At 48.4% G+C, this 23,181-nt stretch overlaps 1 protein-coding gene across 1 annotated transcript in view; it reads left to right on the top strand.

Moving 5' to 3' along the window:
• Window positions 1-23,181, top strand: part of LOC136626795 (guanylate cyclase 2G-like) — a 78,996-nt gene that overhangs the window by 37,768 nt on the left and 18,047 nt on the right. The window contains exons 15-21 of the mRNA XM_066601800.1: window positions 640-711; window positions 848-1,016; window positions 3,951-4,106; window positions 4,185-4,362; window positions 9,146-9,286; window positions 11,736-11,928; window positions 14,600-14,774. Of these exons, the coding sequence (XP_066457897.1) occupies window positions 640-711; window positions 848-1,016; window positions 3,951-4,106; window positions 4,185-4,362; window positions 9,146-9,286; window positions 11,736-11,928; window positions 14,600-14,774 (1,084 nt within the window). The remainder of the gene's footprint in view (window positions 1-639; window positions 712-847; window positions 1,017-3,950; window positions 4,107-4,184; window positions 4,363-9,145; window positions 9,287-11,735; window positions 11,929-14,599; window positions 14,775-23,181) is intronic.

Here is a 23,181-nt window from a genome sequence, read left to right as displayed (position 1 = left end):
ATAGATAGATAGATAGATAGGAGATAGATAGGAGATAGATAGATAGGAGATAGATAGGAAATAGATAGATAGGAGATAGATAGATAGATAGATAGATAGATAGATAGATAGATAGGAGATAGATAGATAGGAAATAGATAGATAGGAGATAGATAGATAGATAGATAGATAGATAGATAGATAGATAGATAGATAGATAGATAGCTATGAGATAGATAGATATGAGATAGATAGATATGAGATAGATAGATATGAGATAGATAGATAGATAGATAGCTATGAGATAGATAGATATGAGATAGATAGATAGATAGATATGAGATAGATAGATATGAGAGAGATAGATAGATAGATAGATAGATAGATAGGAGATAGATAGATAGATAGATAGATATGAGATAGATAGATAGATAGATATGAGAGAGATAGATAGATAGATAGATAGATAGATAGATAGATAGATAGATATGAGAGAGATAGATAGATAGATAGATAGATAGATAGATAGATATGAGAGAGATAGATAGATAGATAGATAGATAGATAGGAGATAGATAGATAGATAGATATGACCTAAAATATTTCATCAGAATCCTTATTATAAGACTCCTCACCATCTTGTACATTTACGGTTCGCAGGACGTGTTACATAATAGCGATATAGAGCTGGACTGGGTCTTTAAGCTTTCCTTCGCTCATGACATTGTCAATGTAAGTATTTTGGGCACCCTGACCTTATTCTGTATATAAGTGTTCTCCCTCCAAACCCAATAGTCTAAGAAGCTCTATTTCCGAAATGCAATGCAGCAGAACACACACCTGAATGTATGATCTCACCTCATTACAGGGGATGGGCTTCCTACATAGCAGCCCCTTCATCTCTCATGGGAACCTGAAGCCCACAAACTGCCTGGTAGATGGTCGGATGCAGGTGAAGCTCTCTGGCTTTGCTTTATGGGAATTCAAACACGGTACGACCTATAGAGACCTCACAGCGAAAGACATCAACTACTCAGGTAGGAGAGATGGTTGTACAGCCGAGGGCCAGATTTACTAACAGTCGTCTATGTTCCAAAATGCCGATCTCTGTGCACTCTATAATTATTTTCTGCATCCCTATGGGAGGTACGTATGTCTTCCTGAACCTTGGGTCTTCTACAAGAGGCCTGGGAGTTTGAGGGTTCCTAACAGCAGGAGCGCCCCTACCATGAGGCAACCTGATAAAACAAGGTAGAACCCTGTGCTCTTATGTAATTTGGATAATGCAAGAGAAGTGGATCTATTGATGCAGATAACTCGCTTCGTAGAGGAGTCCTGTGTGTCTGTAGGGCTCCTACTAAGTTATCTTCATCAATTGATCCACTTCTCTTGCTTTATCCAAATTGCCTAAGAGCACGGGGTTCTTTTCTACCTTGTTTTATTGTGTTCCTGACCGAGGTCATCCTCACCTGGGGGCTCCTGTAGGCTCCCCACAGATGCTCCCCCTTAGGATTAGAGATCCTGCCTTTTGGATATATCTATAAAGCCGCCTCAGACTGACGGTGTGGACGCCTGTCATCGGACGGGTCCTCCACACCAGGTGAGTCCCTTCCTTTGTGTTTTCAAATACTCACGTATCACTTCATAGTCACCTTCTGTAAGGCATCCTGGAGATTGGAGCGCTGGTCCGCTGATCTTTTTATGAGGCAACCTGATGGATGGGCAGCGGTCTACAGGACCTCAGAGGGGCGACAGGTTGCCACCCGGCTGGTCGTTATTTTTACTAATCATTAATGAGCAGCAACCCAACAGGCATTTCACTCACTCAGCCTTCAAACCCCGTCCGTTGGCAGCAACAACTGCTGAGTCTGATCAATGGAAGTCTCCAGAGGCCGGACAGACATGGGATGATTTAGTGATCTTGCATTGGGCAGGGGGACCTGATGACAGAGTCACTATTAATACTGGTGCCACTATGGTGGTCACTATCACCACTGGGGCTGTTAAGGGGGTCACTATTACCACTGGTGCCACTAACAGGGGCATTACTACTACTGAGGTCACTAGCGGAATCACTATCACTACTGGGATCTACTATTACAATTGGGGCGACTGCTAAGAGCACTGTTAGTTTTGTGGCCAGTTAGGGCGGCACAATTACTATTTGGGGCCACTAGAATAATGGCATTAAAAACAAGTGTCGGGTTAAGCTACACTTCCAAACCACGCACCCCTTAGCCTTGGCTGGTATTCATTCTTTACAAAGGTGGTAACCCTATCGCCACAGAGTTACATTAGAATGGTTGGCAGTGAGACCCCGGCTAGTCCAGCACCGATGACCGGCCTCGTTGGAAGTCGCTCTGATCGCTGGATTTTCCCATCTAATGTAGATTCACACTGAAACTGATCCATGGAAAACTTGTCATGTGATTTGATTCTCCGGGGTCACAGGGGGGAATTACCATCCAGGGAAACACCAATTGTGAGAGCGCCAGGGGCGCTAATGAAGTAGCTGGGAGCTCTAATAAACTGGCCAGGGGCTCTAATAAAGGTGTGGAGGCTCTGATAAAGGGGCCATATTGGGAGAGTAAGCAGGACTTTGTCAAAGGGTTTTCATAAGCATTAATATATAGGAGCTAATTGGATAGGAAACACTGACCGTTGCCATGCATTGGATGGCTGCAGATGGAGGACTTGTGACCAAACACATCATCTTGCCTTCTCCATTGAAACACAGTGCGACTCCCATCTTTCGACATGCAGGTCCTGGATTTCAGTAATCAGGCACACTAGGCTTCATTCATCAAACATGCCTAATAATTAAGGGATCTTTGTTGCCAGCAGCAACCAATCACAGTCCAGCTCTCCTTTTGCCACAGTAGAATAAGTAAAGTGAAGCTGTGTTGTGATTGGTTGCTAGCTTTACTACTAGATACATGGGATAGAGGAGGCCTGCTGTGTTTCAGTGGAAGAGACATGATGACGTGTTTGGTCATGTGTATGTTCTGGCACAGCCTCACTTTTGCGCATAATGTGGACTATCTGACACAATGTTACCAAACCTCCCAACTTATGAACCACAAAATCTGGACAACTGTACAAGTAGTGTGTCACAGCAAATGTTTATAACAGGCCACACCCATTTTATGAAAAGCCACGCCCTCTGTATCCCATAACAGTGCCTTGTGACCCCCTTACAGTATTAGTAACCCACATTAGTTGCCATTAGTAGCCCCAGTAACAATAGTGACTCAATTAGGGCCTCAATAATACTAATGATCCCATAGTGGCCCAAGTAGTAATAGTGACCCCCCCCCCCCAATTGCAGTTCCAGTAGCAATACTGAACTCCACAGTGGCTCCAGTAGTAATTGTGATGCACATAGTGGCCCCTGTAGTAATTGTGACCCACACAGTGGCCCCTGTAGTAATTGTGACCCCCATAGTGGCCCCAGTAGTAATAGTGACCCCCAGAGTGGCCGAAGTAGTAATAATGACCCCTGTAGTGGTCTCATTAGTAATAGTAACCCCCGTGGTGGCTCCAGAGTAATAGGCTCCATGGTGGTCCCTGTAGTAAGTGATCTCATAGTGGCCCCAGTAGTAATTGTGACCCCAACAGACACCCCATTAGTAATAGTGACCTCCAAAATGGCCCCAGTAGTAATAGCAACCCCCAAAATGATCTTAGTTCTAACAGTGACTCCATTAGTAGCCCCAGTCTTAATAGTGACCTCCACAGTGGACCTCCAACCTCCCAACAAACATTTAACTGACATGTAGTCCCAATCTGGGGGTAGTGGCACCTCTGCTGTTAACAGTGCAACCTCTTACATTGTGTCACTCATATACCGTCTACAACACAAATCTAATGCAGCTCTGGATGCGACTAGAGTAGTAGATTAAAACAAGGTAAAGAAAGCTACGTTTTTCTGAAGTGCCTGTAAAATGTTAAAGCTATGCGGTGTGATCTAGAGCTTTACTGGACGGCCCCTGAGCTGCTGCGACTGGAACTATTCCCCTTCCAGGGGACCCAGAAAGGAGATGTCTACAGCTTTGCCATCATTATGAGGGAGCTCATCTATGACCACGAGGATGGACCTTACCAGGACCTGAGCCTGGAACCACAAGGTACGCCCTCTGGTGGAGGGGCTAAAAGGAATTGTCCACTTTTAGATAACTCCATGTTTACTGATGCATCTCTTGCAGAAATTATCCACAAAATCAAAGATCCAAACGCGGCCGTCCTGCTGCGACCTTTCCTATCTGCGGAGAAATGTAACGAACGGATCATTGCCATGCTAAAATTGTGCTGGGATGAGAACCCAGAGCAGCGGCCGTCCTTTGTCTCCATAAAGAGGAGCCTACGAAGGGCCAGTCCTGCAGGGTGAGTCTTGGGGTCCTAGACACTTAGAGTCCAACTCACACCGGGCACAAGAGCTTGCAATCACAAAACAACATGTCCTGCATTGGGGGGAAAGGATGTAGCACAGAAGATCATATTGTACAGATAGTCGGGGCGCCCATCCACAGCTGGCAGCAATGAGAATATAGACGTTCTGCACACTGTGACAAATGTATCTGTTAATCCACCCTTTTTACCATTAACCACAATCTTTGTGTTCTATTACAATAATAGTGCAACTCAGTGACCTCCAGACATTGATAGTGCCCCCAAGGGACCCCCTCACAATAAAAGTGCCCCCAGTGACCCCCTCAGAGTGAGCAACTCACAGAAATAGTGCCCCGGTGACCCCCTCACATGATAGTGACCCTCTAACAATAATAATGCCCCCTAGTGACCGTCTCACAGTACTAGTGTTTTTTAGTGATATTCCTCAATGTAATAGTGCTGCTTAGTGACCCCTTTTCAATACTAGTGCCCCCCAGTGACCCCATCACAGTAATAGTGATCCTCTTACAAAAATATTGCCCTTTAGTGACACACTTCCAGTAATAGCGCCCCTCAATGACCCTCTCTCATAATTATACTGTTTCAAAGAAAGTGCTAAACAAGAGAGATCGTCCTCTGCTAAAAGCAAAGGGACTTGTGGTGGCCGGACCCTGCCATGGGGCATATAAATATATATACATAGGTGCATTCACTGAAAAAGCCAAAAATACAATACCTGAAGGTCTGCAAAGCAGACACGGTCGCCATAGGCACGATCGCCATAAGGCAGGCACAATCGCCACCGGCACAATCGCCGTAGGGCAGGCGCAATGGCCTTAAGCCCTGAAGATATGTAGTCAGCCAGACAATAATGTGTGGAGGAGCAGCTTGTTCCTGGCAGGCTAATATGCAGTCACCCACTCGACCCAGCCCAGATTGGGGAGGAGTGACTGCATATACTAATAGCCTGCACATGTGAACGATACCAAAGATGTCAGCCATAGATGGGTGGTGACCCACCATACAGGATATCAACCCTGGCTGATATGACAGCGGGTTGCCCTGTATCTCCAAGGTGGGCCACACTGGCTGACATCTTGGGCTCCCCCACCAACTAGCAAACTACATACAAAAATACTAATGCATACTAATAAAATGCGGGTGTTGGTACTGCATTTTGGCCAAAACGCATAGGCTGATGGGCCGCGTCGAGGTCACACCGCTTCCGCCAGTACCTACGCTAACTCACAATAAATTACATAAAATCACAGAGGTGAGGAAAAAGAAAAAAAAAACACAGTCACTGAAAAAGCCAAAAATACAATACCTGAAGGTCTGCAAAGCAGACACGGTCGCCATAGGCATGATCGCCATAAGGCAGGCACAATCGCCACCGGCACAATCGCCGTAGGGCAGGCGCAATGGCCTTAAGCCCTGAAGATATGTAGTCAGCCAGACAATAATGTGTGGAGGAGCAGCTTGTTCCTGGCAGGCTAATAGGTGCCACTATAAGTGGAAGCCACAAATGTTTATATGAGTACCTACAACTGATGCCCCTATAAGTGCCTGACCTATATACCCCATAATAAATGTCTGGCGCAGAGGCCCATATAAGTATCTACAATAGCTGCCTTTATAAGTGCAAGCCATAGATGTCCATATCAGTGCCTACCATACTGTACTCATGCCGTAAGCACAACTCCCAACCTGTGAACAACAGAAAGAGGGACAACTGTGGCAGCACTGTGGTAAATTTTAATAACAAGCCCTGCTCTCTGTAACCCATAATAGTGCCCCTCAGTGACCCCCTCACAGTAATAGTGCCCCTCAGTGACCCCCTCACAGTAATAGTGCCCTTCAGTGACCAACTCACAGTAATAGTGCCCCTCAGTGACCCCCTCACAGTAATAGTGCCCTTCAGTGACCAACTCACAGTAATAGTGCCCCTCAGTGACTCCTCACAGTAATAGTGTCCCTCAGTGACCCCCTCACAGTAATAGTGCCCTTCAGTGACTCCTCACAGTAATAGTGACCCTCAGTGACTCCTCACAGTAATAGTGTCCCTCAGTGACCCCCTCACAGTAATAGTGTCCCTCAGTGATCTCCTCACAGTAATAGTGTCCCTCAGTGACCCCATCACAGTAATAGTGCCCTTCAGTGACTCCTCACAGTAATAGTGACCCTCAGTGACCCCCTCACAGTAATAGTGCCCCTCAGTGACCCCATCACAGTAATAGTGCCCTTCAGTGACTCCTCACAGTAATAGTGACCCTCAGTGACTCCTCAAAGTAATAGTGCCCCTCAGTGACTCCTCACAGTAATAGTGACCCTCAGTGACTCCCTCACAGTAATAGGGTCCCTCAGTGACCTCCTCACAGTAATAGCGCCCCTCAGTGACCCCCTCACAGTAATAGTGCCCTTCAGTGACCCCCTCACAGTAATAGTGCCCCTCAGTGATCCCCTCACAGTAATAGTGCCCCTCAGTGATCTCCTCACAGTAATAGCGCCCCTCAGTGACTCCTCACAGTAATAGTGCCCCTCAGTGACTCCTCACAGTAATAGTGCCCTTCAGTGACTCCCTCACAGTAATAGTGCCCCTCAGTGACCCCCTCACAGTAATAGTGCCCTTCAGTGACTCCCTCACAGTAATAGTGCCCCTCAGTGACCCCCTCACAGTAATAGTGCCCTTCAGTGACCCCTTCACAGTAATAGTGCCCCTCAGTGACTCCCTCACAGTAATAGTGCCCCTCAGTGACCCCCTCACAGTAATAGTGCCCTTCAGTGACTTCCTCACAGTAATAGTGCCCCTCAGTGACCCCCTCACAGTATTAGTGCCCTTCAGTGACACCCTCACAGTAATAGTGCCCCTCAGTGACCCCCTCACAGTAATAGTGCCCTTCAGTAACCCCTTCACAGTAATAGTGCCCCTCAGTGACTCCCTCACAGTAATAGTGCCCCTCAGTGACTCCCTCACAGTAATAGTGCCCCTCAGTGACCCCCTCACAGTAATAGTGCCCCTCAGTGACCCCCCTCACAGTAATAGCACCCCTCAGTGACCTCCTCCTAGTAATAGTGCCCCTCAGTGATCCCCTCACAGTAATAGTGCCCCTCAGTGATCCCCTCACAGTAATAGTGCCCCTCAGCGATCTCCTCACAGTAATAGCGCCCCTCAGTGACTCGTAATAATGCCCCTCAGTGACTCCTCACAGTAATAGTGCCCTTCAGTAACTCCCTCACAGTAATAGTGCCCCTCAGTGATCCCCTCACAGTAATAGTGCCCCTCAGTGATCTCCTCACAGTAATAGCGCCCCTCAGTGACTCCTCACAGTAATAGTGCCCCTCAGTGACTCCTCACAGTAATAGTGCCCTTCAGTGACTCCCTCACAGTAATAGTGCCCCTCAGTGACCCCCTCACAGTAATAGTGCCCCTCAGTGACCCCCTCACAGTAATAGTGCCCTTCAGTGACTCCCTCACAGTAATAGTGCCCCTCAGTGACCCCCTCACAGTAATAGTGCCCTTCAGTGACCCCTTCACAGTAATAGTGCCCCTCAGTGACTCCCTCACAGTAATAGTGCCCCTCAGTGACTCCTCACAGTAATAGTGCCCCTCAGTGACCCCCCTCACAGTAATAGCACCCCTCAGTGACCTCCTCCTAGTAATAGTACCCCTCAGTGACCCCCTCACAGTAATGGTGCCCCTCAGTGACTTCTCACAGTAATAGCGCCCCTCAGTGACTCCTCACAGTAATAGCGCCCCTCAGTGACCCCCTCACAGTAATAGTGCCCCTCAGTGACTCCTCACAGTAATATCGCCCCTCAGTGACTCCTTACAGTAATAGTGCCCCTCAGTGACTCCTCACAGTAATAGCGCCCCTCAGTGACTCTTCACAGTAATAGCGCCCCTCAGTGACTCCTCACAGTAATAGCGCCCCTCAGTGACTCCTCACAGTAATAGTGGCCCTCAGTGACCTCCTCACAGTAATAGTGCCCCTCAGTGACCCCCTCACAGTAATAGTGCCCCTCAGTGACCCCCTCACAGTAATAGTGCCCCTCAGTGACCCCCTCACAGTAATGATGCTCAAAAGCTTATATGCCTCCAATATGGCGACCCGCATTGTGGATGGAGCTCAGACGGGGCTTTGTCTTGTTCTATACTTTCCCCTAAGATGAGGCTGACCTTCTGGGCAGTGACACGCTGTTTGCCTCATCACTTGCGTCATAAAAGGGGTGTCCTCCTTAATGCAACCTTATCTGAGGCTTCAAGAAAATGGCGCTCTGCGCCTCTCCACTACTACGTTGCCTGCTGTGGCTACATAGCAGATAAGCGGGTACCTGAACATGCCCGCTCTGTACTTCGCCTCCCCCAGCCATGGCTGTTGGCCAGCAGAGCTGTCTTCAACTAGCGCCTTGCTTCCTCTTCTCTCCTCCCCATCTATCCCGTAAGCAGACCGTAGGGGGCGCAGTCTAGCACAAGCATCGGCCACGTCAGCAGCTATGTACCATGTCTGTGTAAGAGAGGGTGCGGGGTGCCCATTACAGATGCAGATGAAACCCGGACATTTTGTATGCCTCCTGGGACAGCAGGACAGCACCCAAAATCTGGGATTGTCCCGCAGGTTCCAGGGTGGTTGGGATGCGAGAGAAAGCGGGCTAAAAAATTGGGAGTGCAGCTTTGGAACTGATTAGAGTAAAAAGCAAGAAATAACTGAAAATCGGTAAAAAGTAAGAAAAGCAAAGGGTTCTTATAATCATTGTACGTCTCCATCGCTCTGTGTAGACACGTCAGCATCCTGGACAATATGGTCAATAAGCTGGAGAAATACGCCAATCACTTAGAGGAGGTTGTGGAGGAGAGGACGGTGCAGCTGACGGCGGAGAAGAAGAAGACGGACAAGCTGCTTTCAACCATGTTACCAAGGTATGGGCTAGTTTATCCCGAGCCAACCAGAGGCGTAGTGTGACGGTCCAGCGCCCCAATGTAAAATCTGTATCAGGGCCCCCACCTGCCATGTGCCGTTCATAATACTGGTGTCAGAGGGGCTTTTATCCCCCCTCAGGTACCAGGATCTGAGTGCCAATGCTGCCCTACACTCACCTATGCAACCAGGGTTCTGACACTCGGGCTCTAGTAATTAACACCCTAACGCCAGAGGATGTACAGTTACATCTGGGGTTTGTATGCAGTGGGATTCAGAACCCCTCCTGTTCCATACAATGAGTGTGCTGGCTGTCTTTGATAGCTGCCAGCTGCCAGCAACAACTGAACACTAATCACAGCTGTTAACACTTAATTGGGGTTGATATCCCAATTGGTATTCTGGGGTCTTGAACAGCCCCCCTCCTTGATGACATCACGAGGTACCGTTTGGCGGCCATTATCAAGACGTGCATGTGGCGTGGCTTGATAGACTGCCTGTCAGAATGTGGTATGATGCAATACTATGGTACTACGTTATACTCTTCATGATCAAACGATTGCAAGTTCTAACCTTTCTGGGAGACTAAAAAAGTGTAAAAATTAGTTTTAAAAAGTTTTGCTAGAAGTCATAAAAGGTATTATAAATTTAACCCCCAAGTTTAAAATAAAAATAAAAAAAACCCACTAAAACATATTTGGTTTTACTGCGTCCGTAGGAGTCCGGTCTATCAGAGTAATGCATTATTTACCCCGCACAGTGAATGTCGTCAGGAAAATTACACAATGCCAGAATTGTGCTTTTTTGGTCTCGCCGTCTCCAAGAAAAATGTAATAAAAAGCAATAAAAAATATGTACACCAGAATGGAACGATAGAAACTACATTACGTCCCGCAAAAAGGAGCCCTCACACAGCTGTGTCAATGGAAATATTAAGCGTGTCGTGGTCAGAAGGTAATTCTATTTTCTTCCAAAGATATATTATGTTCTAAAACTACAGCAAAAAAAAAAAAATATATATATATATATAAATTTGGTGTCATCATAATCGCACTGACCCGCAGAATAAAGTCCTCATTTAATGGTTGCCACAGTGGGTACGCCATACGAACAACACCCCAAAGATGGCGGAACTTTGTTTTCCATTGCACTTCACTTACAGAGTTTCCAATTTGTTTCCATCTCTTTTATGAGACATTAAATAGCACCACTGAAAAATAAACCTCGTCCCACAAAAGTAGTTGTCTGCTGAAGGTTTGTTCAAATAGACCACCTATTATACCTAGGACTTGGCACTAGATGGCAGTATTATACTGGGTTTCCTGGGCTTTATGCTGAGTCAGTGAATTTTGCTCTCTCCTCACTGTGCAATAAGTCCCCTATATATGTCTAAGGTAGTCTGAATGGTAAAGGGGATATCAAACATGTGACTGGAGGGGCTTATATTTGGTGAATTTCTCAGTTACTATACAGGGGGTGCATTCCCACCCGGACCCTAGAGACTAAGGTGTTTCTTCCCCATATAAGGAGGCCAGTAATTTGTTACATTTTTGCTTTGGGGCCCTGAAGCTACATATAGTCTCTGTATACAGCCCACAGTGCTGCAGCTTGCAGAACGAAATATAGGAGCTGCAAGAAGAGAAATAAAAAGATAATGCAGATGTGTGATTTGGTTACAATGTATCCATGTAGACAATCCAACTCTCCATGCTATCTTGACCTTGGGCCTCATATCTCCTACCTACCTAATTCTAACCCTAACCTTAGATTGATACATTGTAAAAATCCAAGCAAGACCAGTTTTAAATAGCAGGATGTAAACTAGGATGTTCCCATTTACTGGCAGCAAGCAGAGATTTTGAAACTGATGGTGAAGCCATGAAAGTCTGTTAGAACATTACACATTTCTCTTGATTCTACAATGATTAAACATGACTTTCCTCCAGCAGACACATATAAGACTGTAGTCACAATTCTGCTGGTTGGTGTGGGAAACAGTCAGCAAGATTTCTCCTAGACAGAATGTCCCCATAATAGTATAGCTGACCCCTAATGCAGTTATTCCATGCCACCTGCTGGGCAATTGCTGACACCCTAGTAGAAAGTAGCCTCGGTCATGGACAGAGATCTACTTTTTTTTCCAAACAACCCCCACTTTCCACATTATTCCTTTATAATGATGGGTGATGGGTGCTGATGATGGATGGCGATGATGGATTATGATGAAGATTGGTGATGATGAGTTTGGATGATGATGGATGGTGGTGATAATGGGTGGTAATGATGCTGATAGCTGGTTGTTATGGTGATGGGAGGTAATGAATGATGATATTGGATGATGATAGGTGGTATTAGGTAGTGATGAGTGATATTGAGTGATGATGGGTGATGTAATGAGCCTTCCTTGGGTTTACATGTGGGAGAATCTCACTGTGTGTTCTCAATACTCAGCTTCATTGCAGAGCAGCTAATGGCCGGTAAATCAGTGGAGCCGGAGAGCTTCAGCTCGGTGACCATCTTCTTCTCGGACATTGTGGGGTTCACCACCCTCTGCTCGTCCAGCACACCCCTCCAGGTTGTGGATTTACTCAATGACCTGTACAGCTTGTTCGATGAGATTATCCGAGCGTATGACGTGTACAAGGTAGGACAGGACTCCAGGAGCAGAAGCAGCTGTGTATAGTGTGCTCTCCTGTATCATGTAGGTTGTTAGACTGTTTGTTACAATGTATCCAGTATAGACAACCCTCTGTGATGTAAACATCCTGCAGTGATACATTGTCTCAGACTGTCAGGAGAGGAGAGAGACTTGTGCTGCTGGTATGTCTGTATCACAGAGGATTATCTAGACTGGAAAGATATTGGAAAGTTCAAGATCAAGAACTTTTTAATACACAGTAATTGAGCTTTATATATGGAAGAATGAAACTGCCTATTTATTTTGTCCCTTCAAGGCCAAGGTTGTTTATGCCTTAATGACCAGAGAATAACCCTGTAACTATGTATTTAATTTCTTCAGTAAAAATAGACAGATACAATGGGTACTGTTGTATCTTGTCTCCACCACAAGAATGCGTGGAGACCTGGGATTGTCCTGGGGGCAGTATAGCTTACGCCCACAGCTGCTGATTGGTCCCCTTTCTCTATCCGCTGTCATCCTTCTACCATGTCAGCTCCACGTGTAAACTCCTTTGGTCATTTTCGCTGCTTCCTTTGGCCGCTGGTAGCCCTGTTGCTGCCAGCGTCGTGGGGCCGGTGTCCTCAGCTCCATAGGGTGCCAGGGGCGCTCCCGTGTCCCCCACTGTGACTGTCCCCGCGCGGCCTTGCAGCAATGTTCCCTGCTGTGAGTGTGATGCCATCCCTGGGCCCCAGATGCCTGCCCCACTCTGTGCCATCCCTTAGCTCAGAACTTGCGCTCACACTCTGCGCTCCCTTCCCCAGCTGTCGGGAGAAGTGGCGACAACAGCGCTCTCTCACCATGGGTCTCATCTCACCTTGTGCTCCCTTCCCCAACTGTCGTGAGCGCCGGCGCCAACAGCGCTCTCACTCTGCATGCCGTCGGTCCGATCCCCAGATGCAGCAGTGGTTCTCGCCAACCTCCTCAAGCTGCCTCCATCCCAGTCAGCCACTACTCCTGTAAGCCTAACCCTAACCCTCCAGAAATGACAAAATTCCACCCTAGCCTAACCCTCCTGCCACTGCAAACCGCCGCCACCGTAGTCAATCAGGAGCTTGGGAGCGTTAACAGGGCGGATACAGGCAATCAATTGTGGTAGAGATAAGATACAACAGTACCGATACAATGTGCGTATATTTATTTAAAATGCCAAAATTTATGAACATTTTTAAAATTTTTCATTTTTTCCACCTGCAGTATGACACACATGTACATCCATATTTTACTAATTATTTATTAGATTTATATTTACGCTTGCTTACTTTATTTTGGAAGCACATTTGTAAAACTTTTGAGCAAACCAGTAGATTTATTAAGTTAACATTAATTTAAAAAATGTTGATGTATATTTGTATTTAATGCATATTCATGGTACTGATGATTAATTGATATAATTAGTAATTTAATGTAAAGGTGAAACTGGGGAGAATCTACAACAAATTTTGCATTGCACCATCTGAGTGGATTTTGAACTAGAACCTTAACGGGTACCCCCCCTGGCCCCCGGCCCCCATCCTACATTTGAAAGGCTGAAATCAGCTGCGAATGTGTGTCAAAATCTGCACCGAAATCCATTATGTGTGACTGCACCATTATATAAAGCATTTTATTTCTATTAAAATTGTTTAAAAAAATTATATAGGCGATTGTAATAGAAGGGGTTAATTTGGAGTGAGCGTATAAAACATTAACCCCTTCTACACATTGTGTTCTCCTTATCTCTTCTCTGATCTCACACTGACAGGAGAAGGATGACAGAGAAGGGGAGAGATGCTGCTGCAGGCTGACATGCCTGGGAAAGTTTGTAGTATACAGCAGTGTGATTGGCTGTCAGTGATAATGTGATCGATACCTGAACCAATCAGGTGATGGCACCTGCATAGTAGATGCCTGTTTCGGGGGTTGTACCTGCTGTAGGGGGGCCACGATCACTAGTGGAGTAGGTTCATAAATTTACGTCGCTGCTGCACAGAGCCCAAGCAGCAATGCAAATTTACCATCAGTGGTCGCAAAACGGTTAAACAAGCTTATTTTAGAGAACTCCCTTTAAATGTCCTGTTAGGGTTCCTTCACACGGGCGTATATACCCTCACAATACCCAGAGAATAGAACTCATTAATTGTAATGGGCATTTCCTTTTTTTGCGTGCACTTGCATAAAAAAAGCAGCATGCTCTATTTTTCTGCACCAACGGTCTCCATAGAAGTTTATGGGGGTGCGCAATACGTAAGGGGATACATGAAAAACAGCGCAATTCCACTGGTAAAATAACACATCTGGAACTCACCTGACTAAATAGTCATTTGAAGTGGAGCGTGCCTGTCTACCAGGTGAAAAAGCTACAGAACAATACGCCGATCCGCGCATAAAAACTTATTCACGGTCCAAATACATTGTTTTGACGCATTCGCAATGGCATGTACGCCTGTCCATCTGTGTGAATCAGCCCTTAGAGTATCCAGAGCTGGTATGGGGGGTCCGCTCTGTAATTATATACTAAAGGACCATTGGTGTAATAAGCGCCTCTACTGGGCCCATTTACAAACTGCAAGCAGCCAGTATATGTTGGGAGTTGGCGTTTTGCTGGACAGCCACACATTGCAGACAACTGATATGCAAAATCTAATATTGCTTGCAGGTGGAAACCATTGGGGATGCTTACATGGTCGCCAGCGGTCTCCCCATCCGCAATCAATTAAGGCATGTAGAGGAAATCGCTAATATGTCTCTTCACTTCCTCAGCGCCATGCTGACCTTCAGAATCCGACACATGCCAGACGAGAAGCTGAAGCTGCGGATTGGCCTGAACACAGGTATCTAGAGCTTCCATACCTATATCAGCAGAGTTACTACGTACATACATTAAAATCCTGTATTATACTCCAGAGCTGCACTCACTATTCTTCTGGTGGAGTCACTGTGTACATACATTACTTATCCTGTACTGATCCTGAGTTACATCCTGTATTATACCCCAGAGCTGCACTCACTATTCTGCTGGTGGAGTCACTGTGTACATACATTACTTATCCTGTACTGCTCCTGAGTTACATCCCGTATTATACTCCAGAGCTGCCCTCACTATTCTGCTGGTGGAGTCACTGTGTACATACATTACTTATGCTGTACTGATCCTGAGTTACATCCTGTATTATACCCCAGAGCTGCACTCACTATTCTGCTGGTGGAGTCACTGTGTACATACATTACTTATCCTGTACTGACCCTGAGTTACATCCTGTATTATACTCCAGAGCTGCACTCACTATTCTCTTGGTGGAGTCACTGTGTACATACATTACTTATCCTGTACTGCTCCTGAGTTACATCCTGTATTATACTCCAGAGCTGCACTCACTATTCTGCTGGTGGGGTCACTGTGTACATTACTTATCCTGTACTGCTCCTGAGTTACATCCTGTATTATCCTCCAGAGCTGCACTCACTATTCTGCTGGTGGAGTCACTGTATACATACATTACTTATCCTGTACTGACCCTGAGTTACATCCTGTATTATACCCCAGAGCTGCACTCACTATTCTGCTGGTGGAGTCACTGTATACATACATTACTTATCCTGTACTGACCCTGAGTTACATCCTGTAGATCTTTTATTATAAAAGTAAAAAACACAACAAAGACAAACTGCAACAATAAGAATAACCATATAAAGCAATATAAGGCCCTTCACCCACAGTCCATGATCCATAAACAAAGTAAATGTCCATATCCGGGTTTCCCCCCGCCGTACACACCCACACACATACACACTCAGCATATAACACTATATACAAATATAAACACAATATACAACCATATACCTAAAGTATAAAACTATGTAAACTACACCTCCAGGTCCAGCCGTACCGCACTGTACCCACACAGAACAAATGTAAGCAATAACATAAACACAACATAAATAACTGAAATAGCAACATAAATAACCAAATATAAACAGAAAGACCGAGCCAAACTGGCATAAAAGAACTAACTAAAAATATATGCAAAATTTTTTTTTTTTTTTTGGGTCCCCAGTGCAGCTTGCGGGCCAAGCCTGCTCCATCAGTCCGTGCCCAGAGTTCAGTTCAGGACGTGCCCAGCCACACCAGGGTTTTTTTTTTAACAAATAATACCACGCTGTGCCCACCGCAGCCTGGGGGCCATGCCCGCTCCACCAGTCCGTGCCCAGAGTCCAATGTTCGGGACGTGCCGGGCTACGGCTGAAGGCGTGAATCCCACTCCCCCCAACTCCCCACCCAACCTACCTACCACCCAAAATGTGAATATATACAATATACAAAACCATAATACACTCCAATACCAACATACATAATATATACTATATACATAACCCGAAAGCCTAAGGTCAGCCCTCCTGCAGCCCTACTTCACTCCATCTTGCCCAAACCAAAACAAAAAGCTTCATGGTGCACTCACAGCCCTCCACCGGGATTGGAGGTGATAAGCCGGGCACAGATATCATAATGTACTATCCCTTGAATTTAAAAAAAGTCTCCCTATTCTTTCCCTCATTTGCCCTAGACTGTCCTTAGTCTGCCCCTAAGTCTGACCCTTCATAGAAACCCTGTCCCTGCCCTATCCCTCCTCTCTCCCTATCCTGTCCCTCCTCTCTCCCTACTCTGCCCCTAGAAGATTAAGAAAAGACTGTCCCTAACGAAATACAAGCCCTCTCCATAGGAGAGAAGCCTTAGATGTGCCCAGCCTCTCATACTCCAAAGAACGCACCTTCACCAGGTCACCCAGGATGTTTCTACATACCGTATCCACGGGGAGGACTTTCAGCTCCGTCGAGATTAAACACCGTGCACTCCAGATGTGGAACCTGACCACTAGGCTAACTAGAAATAAAGTGCAGCGGTCCCTGCCACCAAGGCCTCTGAACGCTCCATAAGCCCACTCCGCATAGGAGAGGTGTGCCAGCTGACGCCAGCCTATGGAGACCCCTACCCGTTGGTATACCTCTGTATTAAAGGGGCACTGAAGCAGGAAATGCTCCATGCTTTCCAGCACGTCGCTGCACTCCTGACGGGGGCAACCCCTGTCAATCAGAGGCCTGCTCTTCAAGTTACCCCTTACATACAGTCTCCCGTGAAAGCAGCGCCAAGCCAAGTCCCAAAACTTCAAGGGGACCCGGGTTGAATTCAGTAAACGTAACCCTCCCTCCAGGTCCCGACTTGGGCAGTCCTTGAGCACCAGGGGCTTCTGGAAATGGGTCAACAGGACTCTTTCGTCGAGGAGCCTCCTCGTCAGAGTCCTGATCTCCCACATCCCCAGACCCCACCGGCGTATCACCTTCAGAACCAAGGTAGCGTAAGCCGGGAGATATCCGTGCTGCGTGTGAAGGTCCTTCACTCGCCCTCCTGTCTCCCATTCCTGGAAGAAGGGCCGAAACCATCCCCGGCAGGAGTAGACCCACGGAGGAGCCCTCTCTTGCCAGAGGTTGCCTATGTTGATCTTAAAAAAGGTGTCTACAAGAAACACCACAGGGTTGACCATAGACAACCCCCCTAGTCTCCTCGTGCGGTATGTAACATCTCTCCTGATCAGGTTCAACCTGTTCCCCCACAGCATTAGGAAAAACAGGTTGTAGACCCGGGTCCAGAGAGGCTCTGGCAAAATGCATACGCTGCCCAGGTAGATGAATAAAGGGAGCAGGTATGTTTTGATCAAGCTAACTCTTTCCCGAAGGGTTAAAGACCAACCCTTCCACTGATTGACCTTCTGAGTGGCACCGTCCAGCCTGTCTACCCAATTTTGCATGGGGTAATCCCCCTGGCCAAATTTGATGCCAAGAACTTTTGCTGAAGTCTGGGGCACCGGAAGAGTGTCCGGGAGATCAAACACAGGATCCCCCCTTCCTAACCAGAGACTTTCGCACTTATCCCAGTTGACCCTGGACCCGGATGCCTCTGAGTAGCCATCCACCTCTGACACCACAAACTCCGCCTCCTCCCGTGAGGATACGAAGAGCGTGACATCATCGGCGTATGCCACTGCCCTCAGGGTAGCCTCCGGCACCGCCCGGTCCATCCTGACCCCTGCTATAGGTCCACGATCAACCCTCCTAAGGAAGGGATCTATCGCAAACACATACAACAGGGGACTTAGAGGACAGCCCTGACGGACGCCAGACCCCACCTCAAAAGGGCGGCCAAGCCAGCCGTTCACCAGCGGGAAAGTCTCAGCCCCTGCATACAATGTTCGCAGCCAATCAACAAACCCCACTGGCAGGCCGTATCTCAGAAGGACCGACCAGAGGTACTCATGATTAACCCGATCAAACGCTTTGGCCTGATCCAAGGACAGCAAGTACCCCTCCCAGTGACCAGCTCTACCCTGCTCCACTGCCTCCCGGACACCGAGAACAGCACTAAAGATGCTACGGCCTGGAACAGAGCAATGCTGGGCCCCCGAGAGGAGCCGGGGTGCAAACTTGACCAACCGATTAAACAGCACTTTTGCCAGAACCTTCCTGTCCGTATTGAGAAGCGCTATGGGACGCCAGTTCTCAATACGGCTCGAGTCTTTACCCTTTGACAGAAGGATCAAAGCTGACCTCCTCATTGACTTTGGCAGAGTGCCCGAGGAAAGACACTCATTTAATACCTCCGTCAAGAGGGGACTCAAGAGGTCCTTGAAGGTCTTATAATACTCGGATGTTAGTCCATCCGGTCCTGGCGACTTTTTGAGCCGGAGCCCATCAATCGCCAGTTTAACTTCCTCTATTTTGATCTCTTTTGTCAAAACATCAAGAGAGGTGTCTACCCCCGGCTCAGGGACAGTTTCAGCCAGGAAAGCCGACATCACTTCCGAATCTAGATCCCTCTTTCCCAAGAGTTGCGAGTAGAAGGATCTGACGACCTCCAGAATCCCTGATCTGGATCGATTCAGGGATCCTGTACTATCGATCAGTCCAGTGACCACTTTACTATTCACTGACATCCTACAGTTTCTGTAAGGGTCGGGCGAGCGGTACTTCCCGAAATCCCTCTCAAAAACCAAGGATGCGTGTCTATCGTACTGGCACTTCTTGAGCAAAGATTTCACTCTGGAGATCTCCTCGCGGCTACCTCCAGTCGAAACGAGATGTTCGAGTTTCCTCCTCAGGCCGTTGTACAGGCGGTACCTGTCCAGGCATCTGAGGTTGGAGAGCTCTCGGAAGAACCTCGCCGCCCTCCTCTTGAACATCTCCCACCACTCTGACTTACTGCTACAAAGATCCAGTAATGGTACCTGGCTCTGCAGAAAATCCTCAAAGGACTGTCTTATCTCTGCTTCCTCCAGGAGTGATGAATTCAGTCTCCAAAAACCTCTGCCCATCCGGGGGGTCTCTGCAACATTCAGAGAAAACAAAATTAGACAGTGGTCGGAGAATTCCACCTCAACAACGGACACTGGCGAAGAGATGGCTTCCTCCTTCAAATAAAACCTGTCTATTCTAGACCTGCTCTGACCTCTATAATAGGTGAACCCCTCGTGGCCTGGGGTGTGCCGGATGTGGACATCCACCAGGCGAGCTTCGCTAGCTATGCTATTAAGTGCGACGCTGTCAAAAGTCAACCGCCTGTCTCCAGAGCCTCCCCTATCGCGGGCTCTCGTGACTGCATTAAAGTCACCTCCAAAGACAACTTGGCGGCTGGTAAAAAGGTAGGGCTTGATCCTCATAAAGAGACTCTTCCTGTCCTTTTTAGACTGGGGACCATAGATGTTGACAAGTCTTAATTCTTGTCCCTTCATGAGGACATCTAAGATCAGGCACCTTCCCATTTCTAATTCAATAACTCGTCGGCATTCAACCGCTGCGGTAAAAAGGACCGCCACTCCACTATACGGCTCGGCCGCAAGAGACCAGTAGGAAGGGCCTGACCTCCACTCCCTTTTTGCCTTATGTATGGCTGCCAAATCGGACAGCCTGGTCTCCTGCAAAAATAAAATGTCGGCTTCAACGCGGCCGAGAAAATCAAAGGCCGCAAATCTAGCCGTATCAGACTTAATGCTGGCAACGTTAATTGATGCCAGAGTCAGCGGAATGGGTGCCGCCATCATGAGTGATTAAATTAGACGGCTTTCTTCCTCACACCCGCTTCCTCGGAGTCAGAGGAAATCCCCTTGCCTCTTTTTTTGGACACAGATGTGTCCATAGCAAGGGATCCCCCGACCCCGTCGTCCTTGTTTCCAGGCTCCAGAGTAGCCTCCACCCCGGAAGGAACTATGCCTTCACGAGGTGGAGACTCAGCGCCCCCTGTTGACCCTTTCTTTGCCCTAGGAACCTTGCCCTCTGCCTCCCCCTCAGAAGAGGAGGAAGAGATGTCTCGGAGGGCTCGGAACCTATTGGAGAGTCCAACTAGAGGTGAGCAGGCTTTTCCTTCCAGTACTTGGCCCGGGGTGGGAGAAGATCTTGAATCCCCCCTTCGTTTTCTCCTCGTGGCACCTAGCTTACGCCGTTTCTCTAACCACCTCTTGCCTTCCTTATCCACACTTTCACAGTGGGAGGAATCTGCAGAGTTGGTCTCCTCCCTCTGGATCCTCCTGTCCTCCTCATCTAAATCGCTGTCCCTCAAAGCCTCAGCCGCAAGATTTGCTTCTGGAACAGGGGCCACCATCGACCCACCTGCTGTGGGCGCTCCTGTCAGCTCCCTGCTCCGTCTGCGCTTCTCTTGACGCCTCTGTTCCGAAGGCGTCTTTTGCCGGTTCTTCCCTGGCTCCTGAGCTCCCCCACCTCTGCTGGTCTCCTCACCCCCGGAGGCCACATCATGACCCCCAGCCGTAGGGGCGGAGACTGCATTGGCAAAGGAGCGCGGACAGCGACTAAATGGGTGACCGAGGTCACCACACAGGTTACACCTAATCTCCGCACAGGAGGCGGCTAGATGACCCAGACCCCCACACAGAGCGCACTTCAAGGTCTTACAAGCGGCGCTCAAGTGTGAGGGGTCGCCACACCTGTGGCAGAGCTTCGGCTGCCCCTGGTAAAAGGCCAAGATATGATCCCTGCCGAGGAAGGCTGCAGAAGGTATGTGAGCCACCGAGTTTCCTGAACGCTTCAGCTTGACCATGAACGTCCAGGCCCCAGACCATATGCCGTGCTCATCCCTGTTCTTTTGGGGCATCTCCGTCACCTCTCCGTACCTACTGAGCCACGTCATGATGTCAAAGCAAGAAAGTGACTCGTTACGAGTCAAAACGGTCACCTTCTTGATACCGTTCTGGCGAGACACCACCTGGATGGCAAAGTCTCGCCAGCCGGGCTCGTTTTTCACCAGCTCGTAATTCCCCCAGAAGATTTCCAGGCCCTCTGGGCGAACGAAACTGATGTCAAACTCAGACGTACCGTAGGGATGGATCAGGGCAAAGATGTCAACCGCCCTAAAGCCCATCTTCAGCAGAAGCTCCACTACCCTTGCCCTCGGGGGGCATGTATCATTGCCTCTCCAACGAAGACGGACCACATTCCTACGACCTGCGTCCTGCCCGGCTGTCGGTAGGGACCATACGGTCTCCCCCCTTTGCTCTCGGAAGGCACCCAAGCCATGTCTCTCTTTCCAGAGAGATAGGTTCACCTCTCTTCCTCCAACTGTGATTGTACTCTCCCCCTTCCGTAAAGCCTCCAGGAGACGCTGTTGCAAAACGCCCTCCCTAGAGCCTGGAGACAAGGAGGACCCTTCCCCTCCAGCGGCGACACTGGCATAACTCCTGCCAGTTGTTGTCGCCGCTGGAGGGGCGACTGGAACCTGTGCCCCCTCTGGCCTAACCACCTTATCCCCTGGGCCTCCAGATCCCTGGCTGCCAGGGGGACCCGAGGTGCCCGAAGGCCCAGAAACTGCAGAGAAATGTGTACTCTTGGCGCTGTCCCTCACATCCACCACACGCTCTCGCACATCCATACCCGGATCTACCACTTTTTTTCTCGGATCATGTGGTCCATGGGTCCTGGCCTCTCCGGAGGTAGATGGTAAAGCCTCCGGATTTTTGCTTGCGTTTTTACTTTTTACTTTTTTGCCTCCGCATCACTGGAGGCGCGGGATCCGGCCTGACTTGCTCCCAGATTATGGGAGACCCCAGATTTTAGGTCCGCAGCCCCCTCCGCATCACAGGCAGCACTTGCTGCATTAGTGGCACCGCTGCCACCCTCCTTGCCGGTACCGCGACCTGCATCTGTACTGGCCTTTACTGCGCCTTTCTTACTGACCTCCTTGCCCTTGTTACCAACTAACACAGGGACAGGGGGTCTGACCAGCTGGGCCCTTTTCTCCCCAACTTCCCGCTCCAGGCCCACCACAGAGCCCGAGCCAGGGGGGTTTTTGGGGTCAGAACTCTGATCCGACTTCGCAGCCAGACCAGAGCTCCCAGGAACGAACACAAGCTTTTCCTGCAGCTTCTCTGGTTTCTTTTTCTTTTTCTTTATCTTTGTGCCTTGCTCTGGCAACTCGTCGCCAAACATGAAGCCCTCCATATGTACAGAGGCTTCCGGCTGCGGGGTCTTCTGTAGCTGCAACCTCCCTGTTCTTTCCTCCACCTCAGATTCCCCTGAGGTAGAAGGCAACGCAATTTCTTCAGGCAGCATGTCTCTGGGACTTGTAGTGCCTCTGGGCGTTGGTGCTAAGTCTTGAGAGCACACAGGCTGCTCCAGGGTCTCCTGCACATCCTCAAACAACTCTTCATCTGAGGCTTCACAATCACTTGACTCAGTTTGCTCGTGGTCACTGCACCTTGCCGCCATCTTAGCAAATCGGTCGTCATTTAATAACTTTTCCTTAAAGGGCCCGCTCTCCTCCAGGATCTTTGCCCTCACCGCTTCCCACATCTTTATGCAGTCTTTGCACTTTTTTATCGCTGACCTGGCTTCTGCCTGTTTGTCTTTAGAAGCTTTTTGCTCCAGTAACATTTTGGCGTCACGGAGCTTCCCTTTTTGTATCACCAACATTTTCCCTGCAAAGTTATAGTCGGTGATGTTCTTAGCCAGCCTGGAGGCCAGCTCAATCACGGATTCCTCCTTCTTTTTGTCACTCCACATTCCCGTGCTTACCGGTATCTGCGGCTCACCTGCTCTCCTGCGGGTCTGGCTGCGCGTAACCATCTCACTCCCGGTGCTGTCAGAAGCTGCCGTGCTGACAAACGGAGCCACGCTGCTGCAGCCACGGCCCGGACCCAGTCTCTTCTTACCTCCAACAGCTCCTGTCTTCTTGCAGGCTGCTGG

Source organism: Eleutherodactylus coqui, chromosome 4 (genome assembly GCF_035609145.1).
Source record: "Eleutherodactylus coqui strain aEleCoq1 chromosome 4, aEleCoq1.hap1, whole genome shotgun sequence".
Classification (NCBI taxonomy): domain Eukaryota; kingdom Metazoa; phylum Chordata; class Amphibia; order Anura; family Eleutherodactylidae; genus Eleutherodactylus; species Eleutherodactylus coqui.
Note: the sequence above shows the minus strand (reverse complement) of the source record. Positions and strands in the feature narration are given on the sequence as shown.